Source organism: Moschus berezovskii, chromosome 15, assembly GCF_049115385.1.
Source record: "Moschus berezovskii isolate FMDL1 chromosome 15, NW_MosBer_1.0, whole genome shotgun sequence".
Classification (NCBI taxonomy): domain Eukaryota; kingdom Metazoa; phylum Chordata; class Mammalia; order Artiodactyla; family Moschidae; genus Moschus; species Moschus berezovskii.
The window spans coordinates 44,165,312-44,182,645 of NC_142474.1; the positions used below are offsets into that span (position 1 = coordinate 44,165,312).

The 17,334-nt window shown below is 43.5% G+C and overlaps 1 protein-coding gene across 1 annotated transcript in view; it reads right to left on the reverse strand.

The window, feature by feature from the left end:
- KIZ (kizuna centrosomal protein) overlaps positions 1 to 15,712 on the reverse strand; it is a 92,826-nt gene extending 77,114 nt beyond the window's left edge. Inside the window, 4 exon segments of the mRNA XM_055430765.2 lie at positions 172 to 264; positions 5,183 to 5,336; positions 7,380 to 7,442; positions 15,523 to 15,712. Of these exon segments, the coding sequence (XP_055286740.2) occupies positions 172 to 264; positions 5,183 to 5,336; positions 7,380 to 7,442; positions 15,523 to 15,629 (417 nt within the window). The 5' untranslated portion in view covers positions 15,630 to 15,712.
- Positions 15,713 to 17,334: the final 1,622 nt, after the last annotated feature.

The window sequence follows — 17,334 nt, forward strand, 5'->3', positions numbered from 1 at the left end:
CAGCAAGTTTAATTGAATTATACACTAAAGCAATACTCTATAAGCAAATGTCTTTAAATAATCACTTAGTGTAATCAAAAAGATCTTTGTAATAAGATGATTTTATTTAAAAAAAGATGAACACTCCAAAAATCCTCTGTTAATAGAAAGTTTATCATTTTAACTTACTACCTTTTCTTTGTCTTCATCTTTCAGTTCACCTTTTTCCCCCAGGCTATCTTTTGAGAGTAACCGCATCTTCTTAACTTGAGTCTCAAATTCAATCTAAAAATAAACAAAGTTTGATTTTGTGGAGGATATTATTACAACGAACACCTATCTATATTTTTCAGTCTTTACAACATAAAACGAACCGTGAAGAGACAGTAGAAGTTGATATAGCTGAGAAATTCAGCTTATCTTAGAAACCATACAATTTCATAAAAACACATATCAAGAGCTGAATTCTGTAAAATGTTATATATTTTAAATAAAATAACATTGATGGAAGTTTTACTTAGCCTTTCATCAATTCAGGAAATAAAACCTTGATGATATTAAGCTATCATGAAAATCCAGTTATTTTATCATGAAAGTAACACATTAGATGATGTTCTCTGAAAAGTTCTGTCCTTAAAAAGGGAAAATAAAGCAATCCTACTGATTTCTTGTCTGAATGATATCTGCATAGTATCCCAGTCCTACTCGTCACAGCCATTGAGTGTATTATTTGCTAGACCATCAACTGGAAACACATGCCGTTTCGTAGGGATACACATGCACTGTGGACATCTGTGACTAGCACCGCAGGCATCAGGTTTGTTCTGGCCCTAATAACTTAAAGATGTCAGCATCACTATCACGATTTAACTGATGAAAGTGACTCCATTATGAAGTGACTTTTCCTTAAAAGCACTTTGATTCATATGTTAGTAATTAAGCCTTAAAAAGCCCTTGACTGTGGTCATCACAGATAATTTTCCATCACAGAACGTTTTCCAAATGAGGCAGTGATGTTCTGCAATCAGAAACACACCTATGAGATAATAAAATTAGAAAACTGTTTTCTCAGTTCTCAGTCTAAATACAAAATGGGCCCAAGTTTTTGTTTTGACACTCAAAAAGTGAACAGACAATAATAACCAAAATTGACTTGTCTCCCTCAAAATATCTTAAAAGGTATTATATGATGCCCCATTTTTAGTAACAGTTAAGCAGGAACTTCTTTTTTCTCTATCACAGTGCTATTGACACAATGCTGCTGCTGCTGCTGCTAAGTCGCTTCAGTCGTGTCCGACTCTGTGCGACCCCACAGATGGCAGCCCACCAGGCTCCGCCGTCCCTGGGATTCTCCAGGCAAGAACACTGGAGTGGGTTGCCATTTCCTTCTCCAATGTGTGAAAGTGAAAAGTGAAACTGAAGTCGAATAGATGGCAGTAATGATATAAAGAGATACCTAATTAAATGAAAGTTTCATAAGACCAGTAAAAATGATGAAATAAGCCAAGAAAATATAAAGAAATTAGGCAATTAAGAAAATACAATTTACTTCTCTCTGTTCTATATCTATTCTTTTGAACTCAACAGATATTTAATTTTTAAGCCCAAGAGCTTTGAGCAGGCATCCTCTACAAATGCCAAGTGAGGGGTGGTTTACAAAATAAACACCCCAAAATAAAGAGGTTTATTAAATAATAAGTCTTAAGCAAAAACTCTTTCTTCCTATGGCTTACAAATGTTTTCTTATGCTCAGGATTTCAGAGGAAGGAGACACAGGACCAGACACAGGACCAGATGGGGACTTGCTCCCCCACCCTGGGGACCTTCTCTGAGCCCTGACATGCCAGCCCCATGCCTGGCACTTGAATGCAGGAGGCTAAAGTGGAGGCTGGCAATAGACCCTGGAAGCTTTCTGGGTGCCCCTAGGTTCCAGCACCCCTGTCTCTGTGTTGAAGGCTCCTCAGCCCCTGGGGAGGCTGCTCTGCCCACAGGAGGACTTGGGTAATGAAACCCCACCCTCTGTACCTCTCCCCCATCAGCCCTCAACCAGTGATACTTAGCAGCTGGGAGATGCATCTCCCAAATGCTCTGAGTCACTCAGTGGAGCGTCCCCGTGGGATTAATCTCCGTGTGCTGACTGGAGCTGACTTAACACCCCGTTTCGGTCACCTGTCCTTCCTTGTCTTAGCTACCCACCTGCAGCATCCTTGCAGTTTCCATGCAAGCCACTTACAGCCAGACCCTGTCTCAGGATCAGCTTCAGAGAAAAGCCAAACAGACAAGACCAAAGGGCACCTGAGGAAAAATGCTCTAATGACAAGCTGCCAAGGTGGGGAGTGGGGGTGGAGGGGAAGGATGAAGGGGACAGGAAGGGGAGGGGGGGACATGTCTTCACAGCACCGCTGATTCTCTGGTTTACATTCATGAACCGAGCCTTAAGCACTCTACCTGAATACTGAGAGGGGAAAACCTGAAGGGCTGTAGTTAAGACTATTAGTTGAGCACAGCCAGCCTCCAGATCTTGGTTTCTAAGTACTCCTCTGCACTCAAAGGAGTACAGAGCTGCACTGTGAGCTGTACTCAAAACTCCTCAGATAAGCGCCTAATTCCAGGTCTGAGGCAGGGAAGCAGAAGGTTAACCTGGAACATCCTGTCAAAAGGACAGGAAAATGTGAACAGCAAAAGAATAATTACAGTAACTGATAACGTAATGATGAAATAAAAATTCACAAGCCCACAGTGAATTGTGGAAGGGAGAAGGAGGAAAGAAAGGTCTTCTTAATGAAATGCCCGCTAACAAAGGTATTGATAGAAGATAAGATCAAATCAGAAACATTTCACAACTTCCACTATAACTATTTCAGGCAACATTAATGGATCCTAAAACCACTAGGCAAAAAGCTGCTGAGGAACAAGTTATTCCCAAGATGCCAAGCCACCACTCCAGATTATTTACTAATTTTCAAAGGGAAAAAAGGTACCTTATGATAGAGAGACCTAGAGACTGCTGTATTAACCAAGACATCAAACTCAGCCTCGCTCAAGCAGGACCACCCGACATCACAGCTCATGTACCTCCTGACCAGATACATCAGGTGTATATAACTTCAGCCATGACTATTTAAATTTGACTGACACCAAAACTCAGTCCTCAGTGTCCCAAGCTACATTTTAAGTGCTCAACAACCGTGTATGGCTAGTTGCAACTTTTTCAGACAGCATCTATATAGAGAAGGTTCCCATCGCCACAAAGCTCTACTGGGAGGTGCTGCTGCTGCTAAGTTGTTTCAGATGTGTCCAACTCTGTACGACCCCATAGACGGCAGCCCACCAGGCTCCCTGTCCCTGGGATTCTCCAGGCAAGAACACTGGAGTGGGTTGCCATTTCCTTCTCTAATGCATGAAAGTGAAAGTGAAGTTGCTCAGTCGTGTCCGACTCTTAGCGACCCCATGGACTGCAGCCTACCAGGCTCCTCCGTCCATGGGATTTTCCAGGCAAGAGTACTGGAGTGGGGTGCCATCGCCTTCTCCGACTGGGAAGTGCTAGTCTAGGCTGAATTTCTAGTTCACAGAAAATACAGGGAACATTACACAAGTTAAATGACACCACAAAGAAATAACAAGTCAAATTCAGAATGTAAGTCATCTTACCAACAACTGGCCTGCCTTCTTCAAAAAGTCAGTATCATTTGGAAAAAAAAAAAAGGAAGAGTGGTAGGGGACCAAATTAGATTAACAGATTAAAAAAGAACACAATAACAAATGTAACATGTGAACCTTGGTTGGCTCCTGGTCTGGAAAAACAGACTTTTGAAGGGAACTGCAGAAACTAAACTATCAACTGAATATTAAATATTATGGAATCATTAGTAATCTTCTTAGATGGGATAATGGTATGATTATGGAGGAGACTGTCCTTGTTTTTGGAGAATCCACACTCAAGTATTTAGCAGAGAAATGTTATGGTTTCCGCAGCTTACTTTCAATGGCTCAGGAATAAATACACATACACAGACACAGGCCAAGCAAATATAGCAAAATATTTATAACTTTTGTAAATATTTATAACTGGGTAGATCACGAGATGTCAGTCCATTTAGGTTGCTATAATAAAACAGTACTAGTTGGGTGGCTCATAAACAGTTGGAATTGTTTATGAGTTGTGGAGTCTGGAAGCCAAGATCAAGGTGGACTTCTGGAGAGGGCCCCCATCCTGGTTCAGAGCTACCATCTTCTCACTGTGTCCTCACAGATGGAAGGGGCCATGAGTGCCCTGGAGCCTCTGTTATGAGGCACTAATCCCATTCACGAGAGCCCCACTCTTGTGACTTAAGCAACTCTAAGGCCCCACCCACTAATAATACACTTTTGTGGGGTTAGGATTTCAACATTTGAATTTGGGCAGGGTGACACAAACATTCAGACCATAGCATGAATATTTATTATAATAATTCTTTTCCTGTATACTTAAAACTTATATAATACAAGGCTAGGGGGAAAGTTCTAGAGGAAAAAAAAGAAGGGAGTGCTGAAGCCAACTTCTCCTGTAACCGGTGAGCAGGTGGGTTAAGTCAGGTAAAAGCCCTGAGCAGCACAAATGGTGAGAAATGAGGCCTCGCCCTCCACGCTTGGCATGGTTTGTCAAGCAGCCTAAGGGAGTGGGGAGCCAGGGTGAGAGATGGCAGGGAAGGGGAGGCTATTCTGACTCTCAGAGTCGATGGGCATGAGGACCAAGTCCTTGGACCAGTTCTCCCCCTCAGTTTCCTCTTGACACCTGGCCTGCCCAGAACAGAGCGACCCACACCAGAGAGACCCACACCAGAGAAAAAGAACCCTCTGAAGAAGGAGCCAGTCTCTGCAAGATATCCTGATCATGCCAAGAGATACGAGGTACCAGGTGAGGGGCCAGGTATGGCTAGTGGCCATGCGTGTTTAAGTTAACCACTTGTGTAGTATAACAAAGCACAGACATTCCAGTAACTCAACTAAAGCAGAAATCTGAGAACATGCAATTTCAACTTGTCTAATCAAAATGTGGCCATATGGTAATTAATTCCCAGAAAAAACTGACAGTTAATCTTCTGGATAAACAACCTAATGTTAGTGACTGTCACAGATCTGAAACTTATTCTCGCCATTCCCAATCTTAGCCAAAATGGACAAAAAAACAAAAACATAAACAAAAAACAGTACAAAACACCACCTTCAGTTCTTGTACTTTCTCTAAACTTGCGGTAATGTTAGCTTGGATCCGCTCGAACTGCTTTAAATATTCTTGGTTTCGAATACGAGCCCTCTTTTCTGATTCACATATTTCCTTCAGGTACTTCTTTAGTTTTATATACTTCAGCTTAGCTCTAGAAAAGTAAAAGCAGATTTTTAAACAATGGAGTTAGACTTGGACAAATCTAAGGATTTGCTTTAAGAAAACTGTTAATGAGACAGTGTATTCTAAGAAATTTTACGCAAATGCTGCAGCCTAAAGGAGAGAATGTATATGCATCTTTAGAGAGGAAATTAATGCAACATTACTGAGGTATCACCTCTAGGCATAACTCTCCTGAGAAATGGATACAGACCACATTACACCATTCACACATAAAGATTTACACGGATTTCTTTCTCAAAATTAAGTGTGGTGTCAAGAGCAGGGTCTATGTGGCCCTGTGCAGGTGATCAGCCTATTAGCATTCTTTTATGTGACAGACAGCTTCAAAACTACCTGTTCATGCTGCTGCTGCTGCTAAGTCCCTTCAGTCGTGTCCAACTGTGTGCGACCCCATAGACGGCAGCCCACAAGGCTCTGCCATCCCTGGGATTCTCCAGGCAAGAACACTGGAGTGGGTTGCCATTTCCTCCTCCAATGCATGAAAGTGAAAGTGAAGTTGTTCAGTCATGTCCGACTCTTAGCGACTCCATGGACTGCAGCCTACCAGGCTCCTCCGTCCATTGGATTTTCCAGGCAAGAGTACTGGAGTGGGTTGCCATTGCCTTCTCCTACCTGCTCATATAGAAATAGAATCAAACTATATACTATAACCCATAAACATTAAAAAAAATTTAGAAATTTAAAGTGCCCCAAAAGGTCTCATTTAGATATTTTAAATTTTTGTTAGAAACTGCAATAATGCACTGTATTATGAAAATATTTTATACTAGTATATGGACTGTAATTCTGCTCAAATTGTGAAGAAACATTTCAGTTCAGTTCAGTCACTCAGTTGTGTCTGACTCTTTGCGACCCCATGGACTGCAGCATGCCAGGCCTCTCTGTCCATCACCAACTCCTGGAGCCTACTCAAACTCATGTCCATCAAGTCCACCCAACCATCTCATCCTCTGTTGTCCCCTTCTCCTCCTGCCTTCAATCTTTCTCAGCATCAGGGTCTTTTCCAATGAGTCAGTTCTTCGCATCAGGTGGCCAAAGTATTGGAGTTTCAGCTTCAGAATCAGTCCTTCCAGTGAATATTCAGGACTGATTTCCTTTACGATGGACTGGATGGATCTTCTAGCAGTCCAAAGGACTGTCAAGAGTCTTCTCCAACACCACAGTTCAAAAGCATCAATTCTTCAGCATTCAGCTTTCTTAATAGTCCAACTCTCACATCCATATATATGACTACTGGAAAAACCACAGCTTTGACTAGATGTACCTTTGGTAGCAAAGTAGTGTTTCTGCTTTTTAATATACTGTCTAGGTTGGTCATAGCTTTTCTAACAAGGAGCAAGCGTCTTTTAATTTCATGACTGCAGTCACCATCTGCAGTGATTTTGGAGCCTCCCAAAATAAAGAAATGTTTGGAAACTCCAAAATAAGATACCACATAACCCTGCCTACCATTTTGTTGAAAGGTCAGCTGTAATAATTATGCCTTAATCATTCACAGATTCACTATATTTAAATTGTGACCAAAAAGATAAGACTATAATGTGTCTTATTTTTAAGATATTTAAGCAAAATAGATTCTTGAAATTACACAAATACCAAATAAAGAAAATATAGTAATTTTTAAAATCGATTTTAATCACATTTATTCTTACACCTGATAGTGATTATATTAAATTGCAGTGTTTACTTGAAACATTTACACATCAGAAATATTTACACATCAGAAATAAGGACTACAACTATGGTATTTGTAACATATATTAGGGTTAAATTTTTATTGTTGTTTAGTCGCTAGGTCATGTCCGACTCTGCGACCCCATAGACTGTAGCCTGCCAGGCTCCTCTGTCCATAGGATTTTCCAGGCAAGAATCCTGGAGTGGGTTGCCATTTCTTTCTCCATGGTATCTTCCCGATCCAGGGATCAAACCCAGATCTCCTGCATTGCAGGCAGATTCTTTATCATCTGAGCCAGGCAAACTGGTCTTAAAATTTTCTGCTGTCATATCTTACCTCCATATGTCAGACTGATGATATTCATAAAGTTTCCTTTCCAGGTCCAATCTCTTCTTTTCGCTATAATAAAGAAATATTTTATGAATAAATTACACTGGTCAGTAACAGGCGGTCAAACTTAGAACATGATCTCCTTTTTGAAAATGCTTCTCTAAAGTGAAAAGAAAGTGAAAGTCACTCAGTTGTGTCTGACTCTTTGTGACCCCATGGACTGTAGCCTACCAGGTGCCTCTGTCTATGGAATTCTCCAGGCAAGAATACTCGAATGGATAGCCATTCCCTTCTCCAGGGGATCCTCCCAACCCAGGGGTCGAACCCAGGTATCCCGCATTGAGGCGGATTCTTTATTGTTTGAGCCACCAAGGAAGCCCAAGAATACTGGAGCCTATCCCCTCTCCAGGGGATCTTCCTGACCAGCTGAGGGAAATCCTCTCTGGTTTAAGAAGCAGAAAATGCCCGCTGCATTTGAAACTCAAGACACAAAAGAACTTAGCACTAGGGAAGTCAAAAAGCAGAAAGGACACCAGTATGAAGCAAAAACAACAAGATTTTCAAAGTACATGCGGAAATGCAGTGAGAAAAGCCTGGAAAGCAGGTTCATTAACTCCTCAGGTATTATTTCTTGAGTGCCTTCATGAGCCAGGCTCTGCTCTAGTCCTTGAGATTCTAGTGAATGAGCCAACTAAGGCTCCTACCCTAAAGCAGTGACATTCAAGAGGTAAGGACAGACAATACACAAGATAAACATGTAAAATACAACATGGCCAGTATCTCTGAGAGCTACGAGGCTACCCTAAATCCATCCTGGACTGCAGGTTGGGGGCTCATTCTGTTTTCCATAAGACAGGCCTGGGCAGGGCCTCATGTCTGAGTCAAGAAGGGGTCTCTGAGAAGCAGACCTGGCCTCACTTACGTTTAGGGGAGACCAGGTCCCTGACACCACGACTGTGATCTGGGGGCATTTCCTTGTATAACCTGGAAACACCATCATGATTGGTCATTGACTGCCATTCCCAGGAGCTACGTCACACAGACTTCTGAGCTTCTGATGAGTGCTGGTAGGAAGCTGGAGGACAGAGTGGGCATGCCCACCTGCACACCTGGTCTGGTGAGAAGCAGAGGGAACTGGGCAGCAGAAATGGTGGCAGTGGCCAAAACCCAGGTGTTAAGAGGGGAAAACCGCTGGACAGGAAGCCATTCCAGCCTCAAAAAGAGCCCCGGCGAGGTTCAACCACAGACTCTGCTCAATGACCACCACAGTAAGAGCTTCAACTGAAGCCACACTGCTAATTTAAGCTAACGTTAACTAAGGGTGAAAAAGAAATCATATAATGTCTTTAAAAACAAAAAAAAAAGACTGTGAATCAAAGACAAGGATTCCGACAAAGGAAGGGCTCAGTGGCTCCCTGTGGGAAAGGGCTGAGGCACGGTCACTTGGGAGCCCTTGATTGTTAGTTTCTATTTTCCTTCAGTCATTTTTTTCCCTTAAAACCCCCAAGGGTTATATACTGTTAGCTTTATTATAAGTAAATTTCTCTGCTCAGTGTAATCTAGAATGAAAACCACTATTTAGCCAAAATTCTTTTAAAGGGAAAATGGTATCCAAAATCCAAACCCCTAATTTCTGCTTGTGGAACACAACCCATTCCTTAGCTGGAAAGTGCCTATGTTTAAAAAAGAAAAAAAAATTGTAGAGTCACAAATTTTTTGACTAGTAGCTTCAAACAGATCTTTACTTTCTCATTACTAAGAGTGAAGTTGAAGTAAATATGGCATAACGGCTTCCATGTTAGAAATTTTTATTCCCCATCTAAGATTTCACAGTCAGTATGATAACAAGGAGTGGCTGACTGGACAATGTAAGCAATCTGACACTAAATGACGAGGGCAGAAGATCCTTAAACATGGCTATGACTTGTCCCTGATGTCCTGCTTCAGGCCTATGGTGCTCCTGCCAGGAAAGCATGATCATTGTCTGTTTGCAAGGAACCATCAGACAGACCCAGCTAGAGGGTTATCCTCTGGGATGAGAAATGTATCCTATGAAACTGCGAGGAACACAAAAGACAGGTCAAGACAGAAGAATGCGTCCAGACTGGGAGAGGCTGGAGAGACACATTAACACAGGTTCACAGGTGGAATCCTGGACCAGGAAAAAAAAGGTGTTAGGACAGCTGCTGAAATCTGATTGGGGTCTGTGGATTGGTATATCGATATCAGTTTTCTGACCAGAAGGGTTATATGGTAATCGTGTCAGGGGCATCACATACCTGTACTTTTCAAATGATTTGGACAAGTCTCATGCTTTTAGACAGGCAGACAGACAAATAGAAAGGGGGAAAGAAAATTAAATAAAATGTTAAGAGTTGAGAGATCTGGGTGAGGGGAATATTAGAGGTCTTTGTCCTATACCTGCAACTTTTCTGTAACCTTGACCTTATTTTAAAATGATTTAAAAAATTCACCTATGACCTCACATGGAAAAGGACCACAGTACCACAGTCTTTATGGAAATCCATCACCTCTCAAACAATCAGTTCTTTTCAATAAAGAATGTAAAACTTCCTTGTTCCTACTCTATCTTCACTACACACAGACATCCACTGGTCACACTTCTCTATCGTAACACTTCAAAAACTGAAAAATCACAGTCAAACACCTCTTGGCCTTCTAATTCTAGAAAAAATGATGCCGATCTCATTAACTCTTTCTCACAGGCTCATTTTTCTAAACACATCCATACGGCAGCACCCCTGACACTGACTTTCCCATCTGTTCTTCTAAGTCTAAGACTTAAGATATTTACCCCAACAAAAAAGTCAGAGAAAAGCTTATTGGGAGGATTATCTTACAATTTCTGCACCTTAAATCTCTATTTCAAAAGCTTTAAATACCCAGCCCTGGGATGTATATTCGCAGGTCCCAGTTTCCATCACCTCATCTTAGACCTGGACCTTTCGAAGTTTTGCACACCTGGGTGGTCCTCAAAGCATAGCCACAAGCTTTAGTTTTCTCCTATAAGCCACTTGTTATTCTGTTTTTGTGTCAATACCATCTTCAGCTTTACTCAACAAATATCTCAGCATCAATTTCTGGACTATTATGGTATCTCACTCTGAATCAATACTGGCACTGAAAAAACTGGGGCTGGTTAATAGCCTTTCAAAGGGATGTTTTTACATGAGCCTGGCGGGCTGCAGTCCACAGGGTCGCTAGGAGTCGGACACGACTGAGCGACTTCACTTTCACTTTTCACTTTCACACATTGGAGAAGGAAATGGCAACCCACTCCAGTGTTCTTGCCTGGAGAATCCCAGGGACGGGGCAGCCTGATGGGCTTCTGTCTATGGGGTCACACAGAGTCAGACACGACTGAACTGACTTAGCAGCAGCAGCAGCAAGAGTCGATCCCACATTCATGTTGCTACCATACTTGTGGCACTAGATACATTGTAACAAATCACTGCATCAGGCTTTTTTAGATTCAGTGACTGGAGTTCATCACAATGCGGAGAAAACAGTTTATACAAAAAGGAAAAAATTCAGAATATGAAATTACATCTATATATGACAACAGCTAAGACAATGTGGGTTAGAAATACACCGCTTACAAAGTGGACTGCCAGGAGTTGGTGATGGACAGGGAGGCCTGGCGTGCTGCAGTCCATGGGGTCGCAAAGAGTTGGACACAACTAAGTGACTGAACTGAACTAAACACTGCAATGGCCCACCTCTAAGAGAACCGAGAAAAGGCAAGTTGTTTTTCTCTTCCATTCCCAGGACATTTCCAGACTGACAAACCAGCTGTGACTACCTGGGGTTGCAGACATCAAAACAACTCCAGTTTTAAGAGACAAAGGTCCTTATGGTCACCGGGATTGGTAAAACAAACAGATACATCCAAACACTGAAATAGGATATAAACAATAATATTCATTGCTCATTGCTTTGCAAAACTAACAGCTTTCAAGTTTCTTTTACTTTACGGCTCACTGCTCTCAGTTCAGTTCAGCTGCCCAGTCGTGTCTGACTCTTTGCAACCCCATGGACTGCAACATGCCAGGCCTCCCTGTCCATCGCCAACTCCCGGAGTTTACTCAAACTCATGTCCATTGAGTTGGTGATGCCATCCAAACATCTCATCCTCTGTTGTCCCCTTCTCCTCCCGCCTTCAATCTTTCTCAGCATCAGGTCTTTTCAAATGAGTCAGTTCTTCACATCAGGTGGCCAAAGTGTTGGGGTTTCAGCTTCAGCATCAGTCCTTCCAATGAATATTCAGGACTGATCTCCCTTAGAATTGGCTGGTTGGATCTCCTTGCAGTCCAAGGGACTCTCCAGAGTCTTCTCCAACACCACAGTTCAAAAGCATCAATTCTTCGGCGCTCAGCTTTGGTCCAACTCTCACATCCATACATGACTACTGGAAAAACCATAGCCTTGACTAGACAGACCTTTGCTGGCAAAGTAATGTCTCTGCTTTTTAATATGCTGTCTAGGTTGCTCATAACTTTCCTTCCAAGGAGCAAGCATCTTTTAACTTCATGGCTGCAGTCACCATCTACAGTGATTTTGGAGCCCCCAAAAAATAGTCTGTCACTGTTTCTACTGTTTCCCCATCTATTTGCCATGAAGTGATGGGACCAGATGCCATGATGTTAGTTTTCTTAATGTTGAGCTTTAAGCCAACTTTTTCACTCTCCTTTTTCACTCTCATCAAGAGGCTTTTGAGTTCCTCTTCACTTTCTGCCATAAGGGTGGTGTCATCTGCATATGTGAGTTATTGATATTTCTCCCAGCAATCTTGATTCCAGCTTGTGCTTCACCCAGCCCAGCGTTTCTCATGATGTACTCTGCATATAAGTTAAATAAGCAGGGTGACAATATACAGCCTTGACGTAATCCTTTACCAGTTTGGGACCAGTCTGTTGTTCTATGTCCAGTCCTAACTGTTGCTTCCTGACCTGCATACAGAATTCTCAGGAGGCAGGTCAGGTGATTTGGTATTTCCATCTCTTGCAGAATATTCCACAGTTTGTTGTGATCCACACAGTCAAAGGCTTTGGTGTAGTCAATAAAGCAGAAGTAGATGTTTTTCTGGAACTCTCTTGCTTTTTTGATGATAAAACAATGTTGGCAATTTGATCTCTGGTTTCCCTGCCTTTTCTAAATCCAACTTGAACATCTGGAAGTTCACAGTTTATGTACTGTTGAAATCTGGCTTGGAGAATTTTGAGCGTTACTTTGCTAGGGTGTGAGATGAGTGCAACTGGGCGGTAGTTTGAGCATTCTTTGGCATTGCCTTTCTTTGGGACTGGAATGAAAACCGACCTTTTCCAGTCCTGTGGCCACTGCTGAGTTTTCCAAATTTGCTCGCATATTGAGTGCAGCACTTTTACAGCATCATCTTTTAGGATTTGAAATAGCTCAACTGGAATTCCATCACCTCCACTAGCTTTGTTTGTAGTGATGCTTCCTAAGGCCCACTTGACTTTGCATTCCAGGATGTCTGGCTCTAGGTTGGTGATCACACCATTGTGATTATCTGGGTCGTGAAGATCTCTCTTGTATAGTTCTTCTGTGTATTCGTTGGAAGGACTGATGCTAAAGCTGAAACTCCAATACTTTGGCCACCTCATGTGAAGAGTTGACTCACTGGAAAAGACCCTTACGCTGGGAGGGACTGGGGGCAGGAGGAGAAGGGGACGACAGAGGATGAGATGGCTGGATGGCATCACCGACTCGATACACATGAGTTTGAGTGAACTCTGGGAGTTGGTGATGGACAGGGAGGCCTGGTGTGCTGCGATTCATGGGGTCACAGAGTTGGACATGACTGAGCAACTGAACTGAACTGTGTGTTGTTGCCACCTCTTCTTAATATCTTTTGCTTCTGTTAGACAAAACAGAATCTCACTGCTCTACTAGACAAAAAAAAAAATCTCTGGCCTTACTTTACCTCAAGGCCCCTATCTGTGGTGATGAACACGTCAAAGAAGCTGAATGACCAGCTCAAGGTCACATAACTCTTCATGGACTAGAACCTTGGTTTCTACATTTCTCTTGCAGTTTTCTCTGTATCAAAAGTTATTCGCCTCTGTGTTTATTACCTGTGCATTAGATTTAGTTAGGGACTTTTAAAATGAAAAATGAATACACACAGTAACAGATTTGTACTGACTCAAAAATGAAAAAAACCTCCAAAGGCAGAACCATGAATAGGCTATAAAGCTTGACTCAGATTCCTTATATAATTTCAACAGCCTCACCTTGCTTAACAGTGAAAGCATTAAGTGTTAAACATAAAGAGAGTAATAATGATTACACAGTTATTATACCATAAGGACTATAAACGGCCAGGTGTTCTGAGCACAGGAAACAAAAATGATAACTCACAATTAACTTCGTTTTTTTTTTTTTTTTTAATGCTACCATTCAAACTAGTAACATTTTAAAATCAGAACCTGGGTTAAGGGGGACTTCCCTCGTGGTCCAATGGTTAAGACTCTGCACTTCCAATGCAGGGGTTGCAGGTTTAATCCCTGGTCCAGGAACTAAGATCCCACATGCCACATGGTAAGACCAAAAAATTAAAATAAAACAAAAATAAAATTAGAACACAGGTTAAGAGATACAAATAACTCAAGGCCTGGGGTAAGGAAGCCACTCTTTTAACAGAATAGAGTCAATGAGCCCTTTAAGTGTATGATGCACAGAGCAATGTTTTGTCCCTTAATTATCAGGTGTGTGCATTTAATACCACTTTTGAAATATCATGATGCCAGTTTTCCTGATTGACTGGAAAATGGTCATTATTTAGTGGTAAATGAGTGGCTACTCAGTTCTACATAACACAGTCACAACTCCTGGACACTAGCTGGTTGACTTTGGACACTAACTGGGGGACAGTAGCTGGTTGACACTTCTACTCATTCAATAAACATGTATCCAGTACCTCTGCCATTTCAGGTACTCTAACACGAGCTGAAGGTCCAGCTCTATAAGGTTCCTGTCCTCCTGAAATTCTCAGTGTAGGCAGGATATGAGTCACTTGACGCATTACCTAGAAGTCTTGAAGAATGTGCATAACTCAGGAATTGGTTGATTCACACTTGGCACAGGGAAGGCACTACAAGAGTGATTTTTTTTTTAAGTTGGAGGAGAGGTGAGTAGGTGGGTGGTGAGCAGTGGTATGTCAGAAAGAAAACAGGACGTAGAAAAGGATTAAGAGTTAAACAAAATTAATAAACAATAATAAATTAAAAGGTGAGGAAGATTAAGGAGGCCTTTTGCAGATGCTCTATAAATAATCTGACAGGAATTAAATTTAGCATAGGATAAATACAATTCCTTTTCAAAACCAGTAACTTCTGCCTTTACCTTACAGGTAACTACTGTCATTTCAGAATCATCATGGTGTGCAGCAACCTTCTTCAGTAAAATGACTCCGTTACTTTTAAACACTCATTAAAGGTGCTATTTATCAAGAGATCCAAAAATCTATTTCCTTTCTTGTTGACTAATGAGATTTCCAACTCCAATTAACTTAGCAGCTAAATAATAGCTTCAACAACCAATCTTTTATGTAGATATTTGTAGTAAATTGCTTTGTAATTTTCTCTTTTTACAGTGATCAAGCGGTTTTCAGTGGTTCTCATCTTTTCATGTCTTAAGCAAGGTATCAGGAACCATCTGAAAGTTGGGACTTCTCCCGCTGTAAATCTGGCCCTGTGAAAGTCTTGTGCATTTAAACAGGGCACATGTTTGACAAACACACACACATACATACTCTCCCGCCTGCGTTCCTGGGCCTGTCATCATCTAGGCAGCGCAGCTGTCAGGGCGGGATGACAACCTGAAGGGCCGGGGAGGGGGCGTGTGGAAAGGGACCAGAGAAACTCACACGCTTTGATTGAGAGTGACAGGCAGGAGACTCCGGCTCTCACTTATGGGCGCATCCAGGGACATTCCCGTGGGGGACCTCCCACAGTGGGAGGCGGTGTCTCCGGTAAACTCCGTTCTCCGGGAGTTCGAGGGACAGGGCTGGTCTGGACTCCGGCCCAGGGGAACCGTGGTCGGGGGCGGGGCTCCCGCGGACCCTCTGGCCGGTCGACTCCCCGCCCCCGCCCCAGCTAGGCCGTACCTGTCCCGCAGCCCTTGCTGGAGGTGGGCCACCTGCTCGTAGAAGTCGGGGCTCGGAAGCGCGGAGGTCCAGGGCGTCCCACCGCCGGGGCACTTCCGCTCCGCCATGGGACGGTTGGGGTCCTGGTTGTCCCAGGCGACGGCCCCAACATGCACCGCGAGCCGACACGGCGCCCCGACGCCGCGCAGGGGGCGGGGCTCGACTCCGTGGAGGGGCGGTGCAGACGGCCAGGAGGGGCGGGGCGCGGCGCCGTGAGGCGTGGGGCAAACAGCTTCGGGGGCGGGACGCCGTGCAGGGGCGGTGCAGGCGGTCAAGAGGGGCGGGGCGCGGAGCTGTGGAGGGCGGGGCACACGCCTCGGGGTTGGGACGCCGTGCAAGGGCGTGGCAGACGGCCAAGAAGGGCGGGACAGATGGCCAAGAAGGGCAGGGCGCGGAGCCGTGAGGGGCGGGGCGCCCCGGAAGAGGGCGGGCCGAGTCTGCACACGGGTGGTGGAGAGCCTGGCTTGTAGTTTGGTGTCAATGGCCTCAGTGCACCCCCTCCACCCCACCCACGCCCCGAGACTGGGGCTTTCCTGACCTCTAACCGTTCGGAGTTCTCATGGGAGAGACCCTGGCCCTCCTTCTGGCGGGGTCCTTCTCTGAAGGCCAAGTCTGAAGATGACCCCTGATCCTCGCCCCTCCACGGGTAGAGAGGATGGAGGCTGGACTAGAGTAATCCAGTCATGGGTGTATTTTGAGGGGGTGGTCATCAAACTGCTTTAATTTGACTAGGTGCATACACTCCTTCTCGCCCTTCTTCCCAGAATTTGCTGAGTGTTGGCTTCCCTCAGGGCGCAGCGGGTGAAGAATCCGCCAGCCTTGCAGGGATCCAGATTGGATCCCTGGTAAGGAAAATCCCCTGGAGAAGGGAATGGCTACCCCCTCCCACTTTTCTTGCCTGGGAAATCGCATGGACAGAGGAGCCTGGCAGGCTGTATAGTCCAAGGGGTAGCAAAGGGTCAGATGGGACTGAGTAACTAACACTCTTTTTTCACTGAATGGCCTAGTGGTTTTCCCTACTGTTTTCAATTTAAGCCTGAATTTTGCAGTAAAGAGCTTATTTTCTGAGCCACAGTCAGCTGCAAAGAACATAATCTAATTTTGGTATTGACCATCTATCTGGTGGATGATATCCATGTGTAGATTCATCTCTTGCATTGTCGGAAAAGTGTGTTTGCTATGATCAGAATGTTCTTTTGACAAAACCCTATAACCCTTTGCCTGCTTTATTTTGCACCCCAAAGCCAAATTTGCCTGTTATTCTAGATATCTCTTGACTTCCTACTTTTGCATTCCACTCCCCTGTGATGAGAAGGAAATCTTTTTTGGTGTTGGTTCTGGAAGGTGTTGTAGGTCTTCATAGAAGTGGTCAACTTTAGCTTCTTTGGCATCACTGGTTGGGGCATAGACTTGGACTACTGTGTTGTTGAATGGTTTGCCTTGGAAATGAACTGAGACCATTCTGTCATTTTTGAGGTTGCGTCCAAGTACTGCATTTCCGACTGTTGTTGACTACGAGGGTCAACTCTTGTTGACTATGGACTTGTTGACTACTCCATGTCTTCTAAGGAATTCTTGCCCACAGTAGTAGGTATAATGGTCATCTGAATTAAATTCATCCATTCCGGTCCATTTTAGTGTGCTGATTCCTAAGATGTCAATGTTCACTCTTGCCATCTCCTGCTGACCACGCCCAATTTACCTTGATTCATGAACCTAACATTCTAGGTTCCTATGGAATATTGTTCTTTACCGCATTGGGCTTTGCTTATC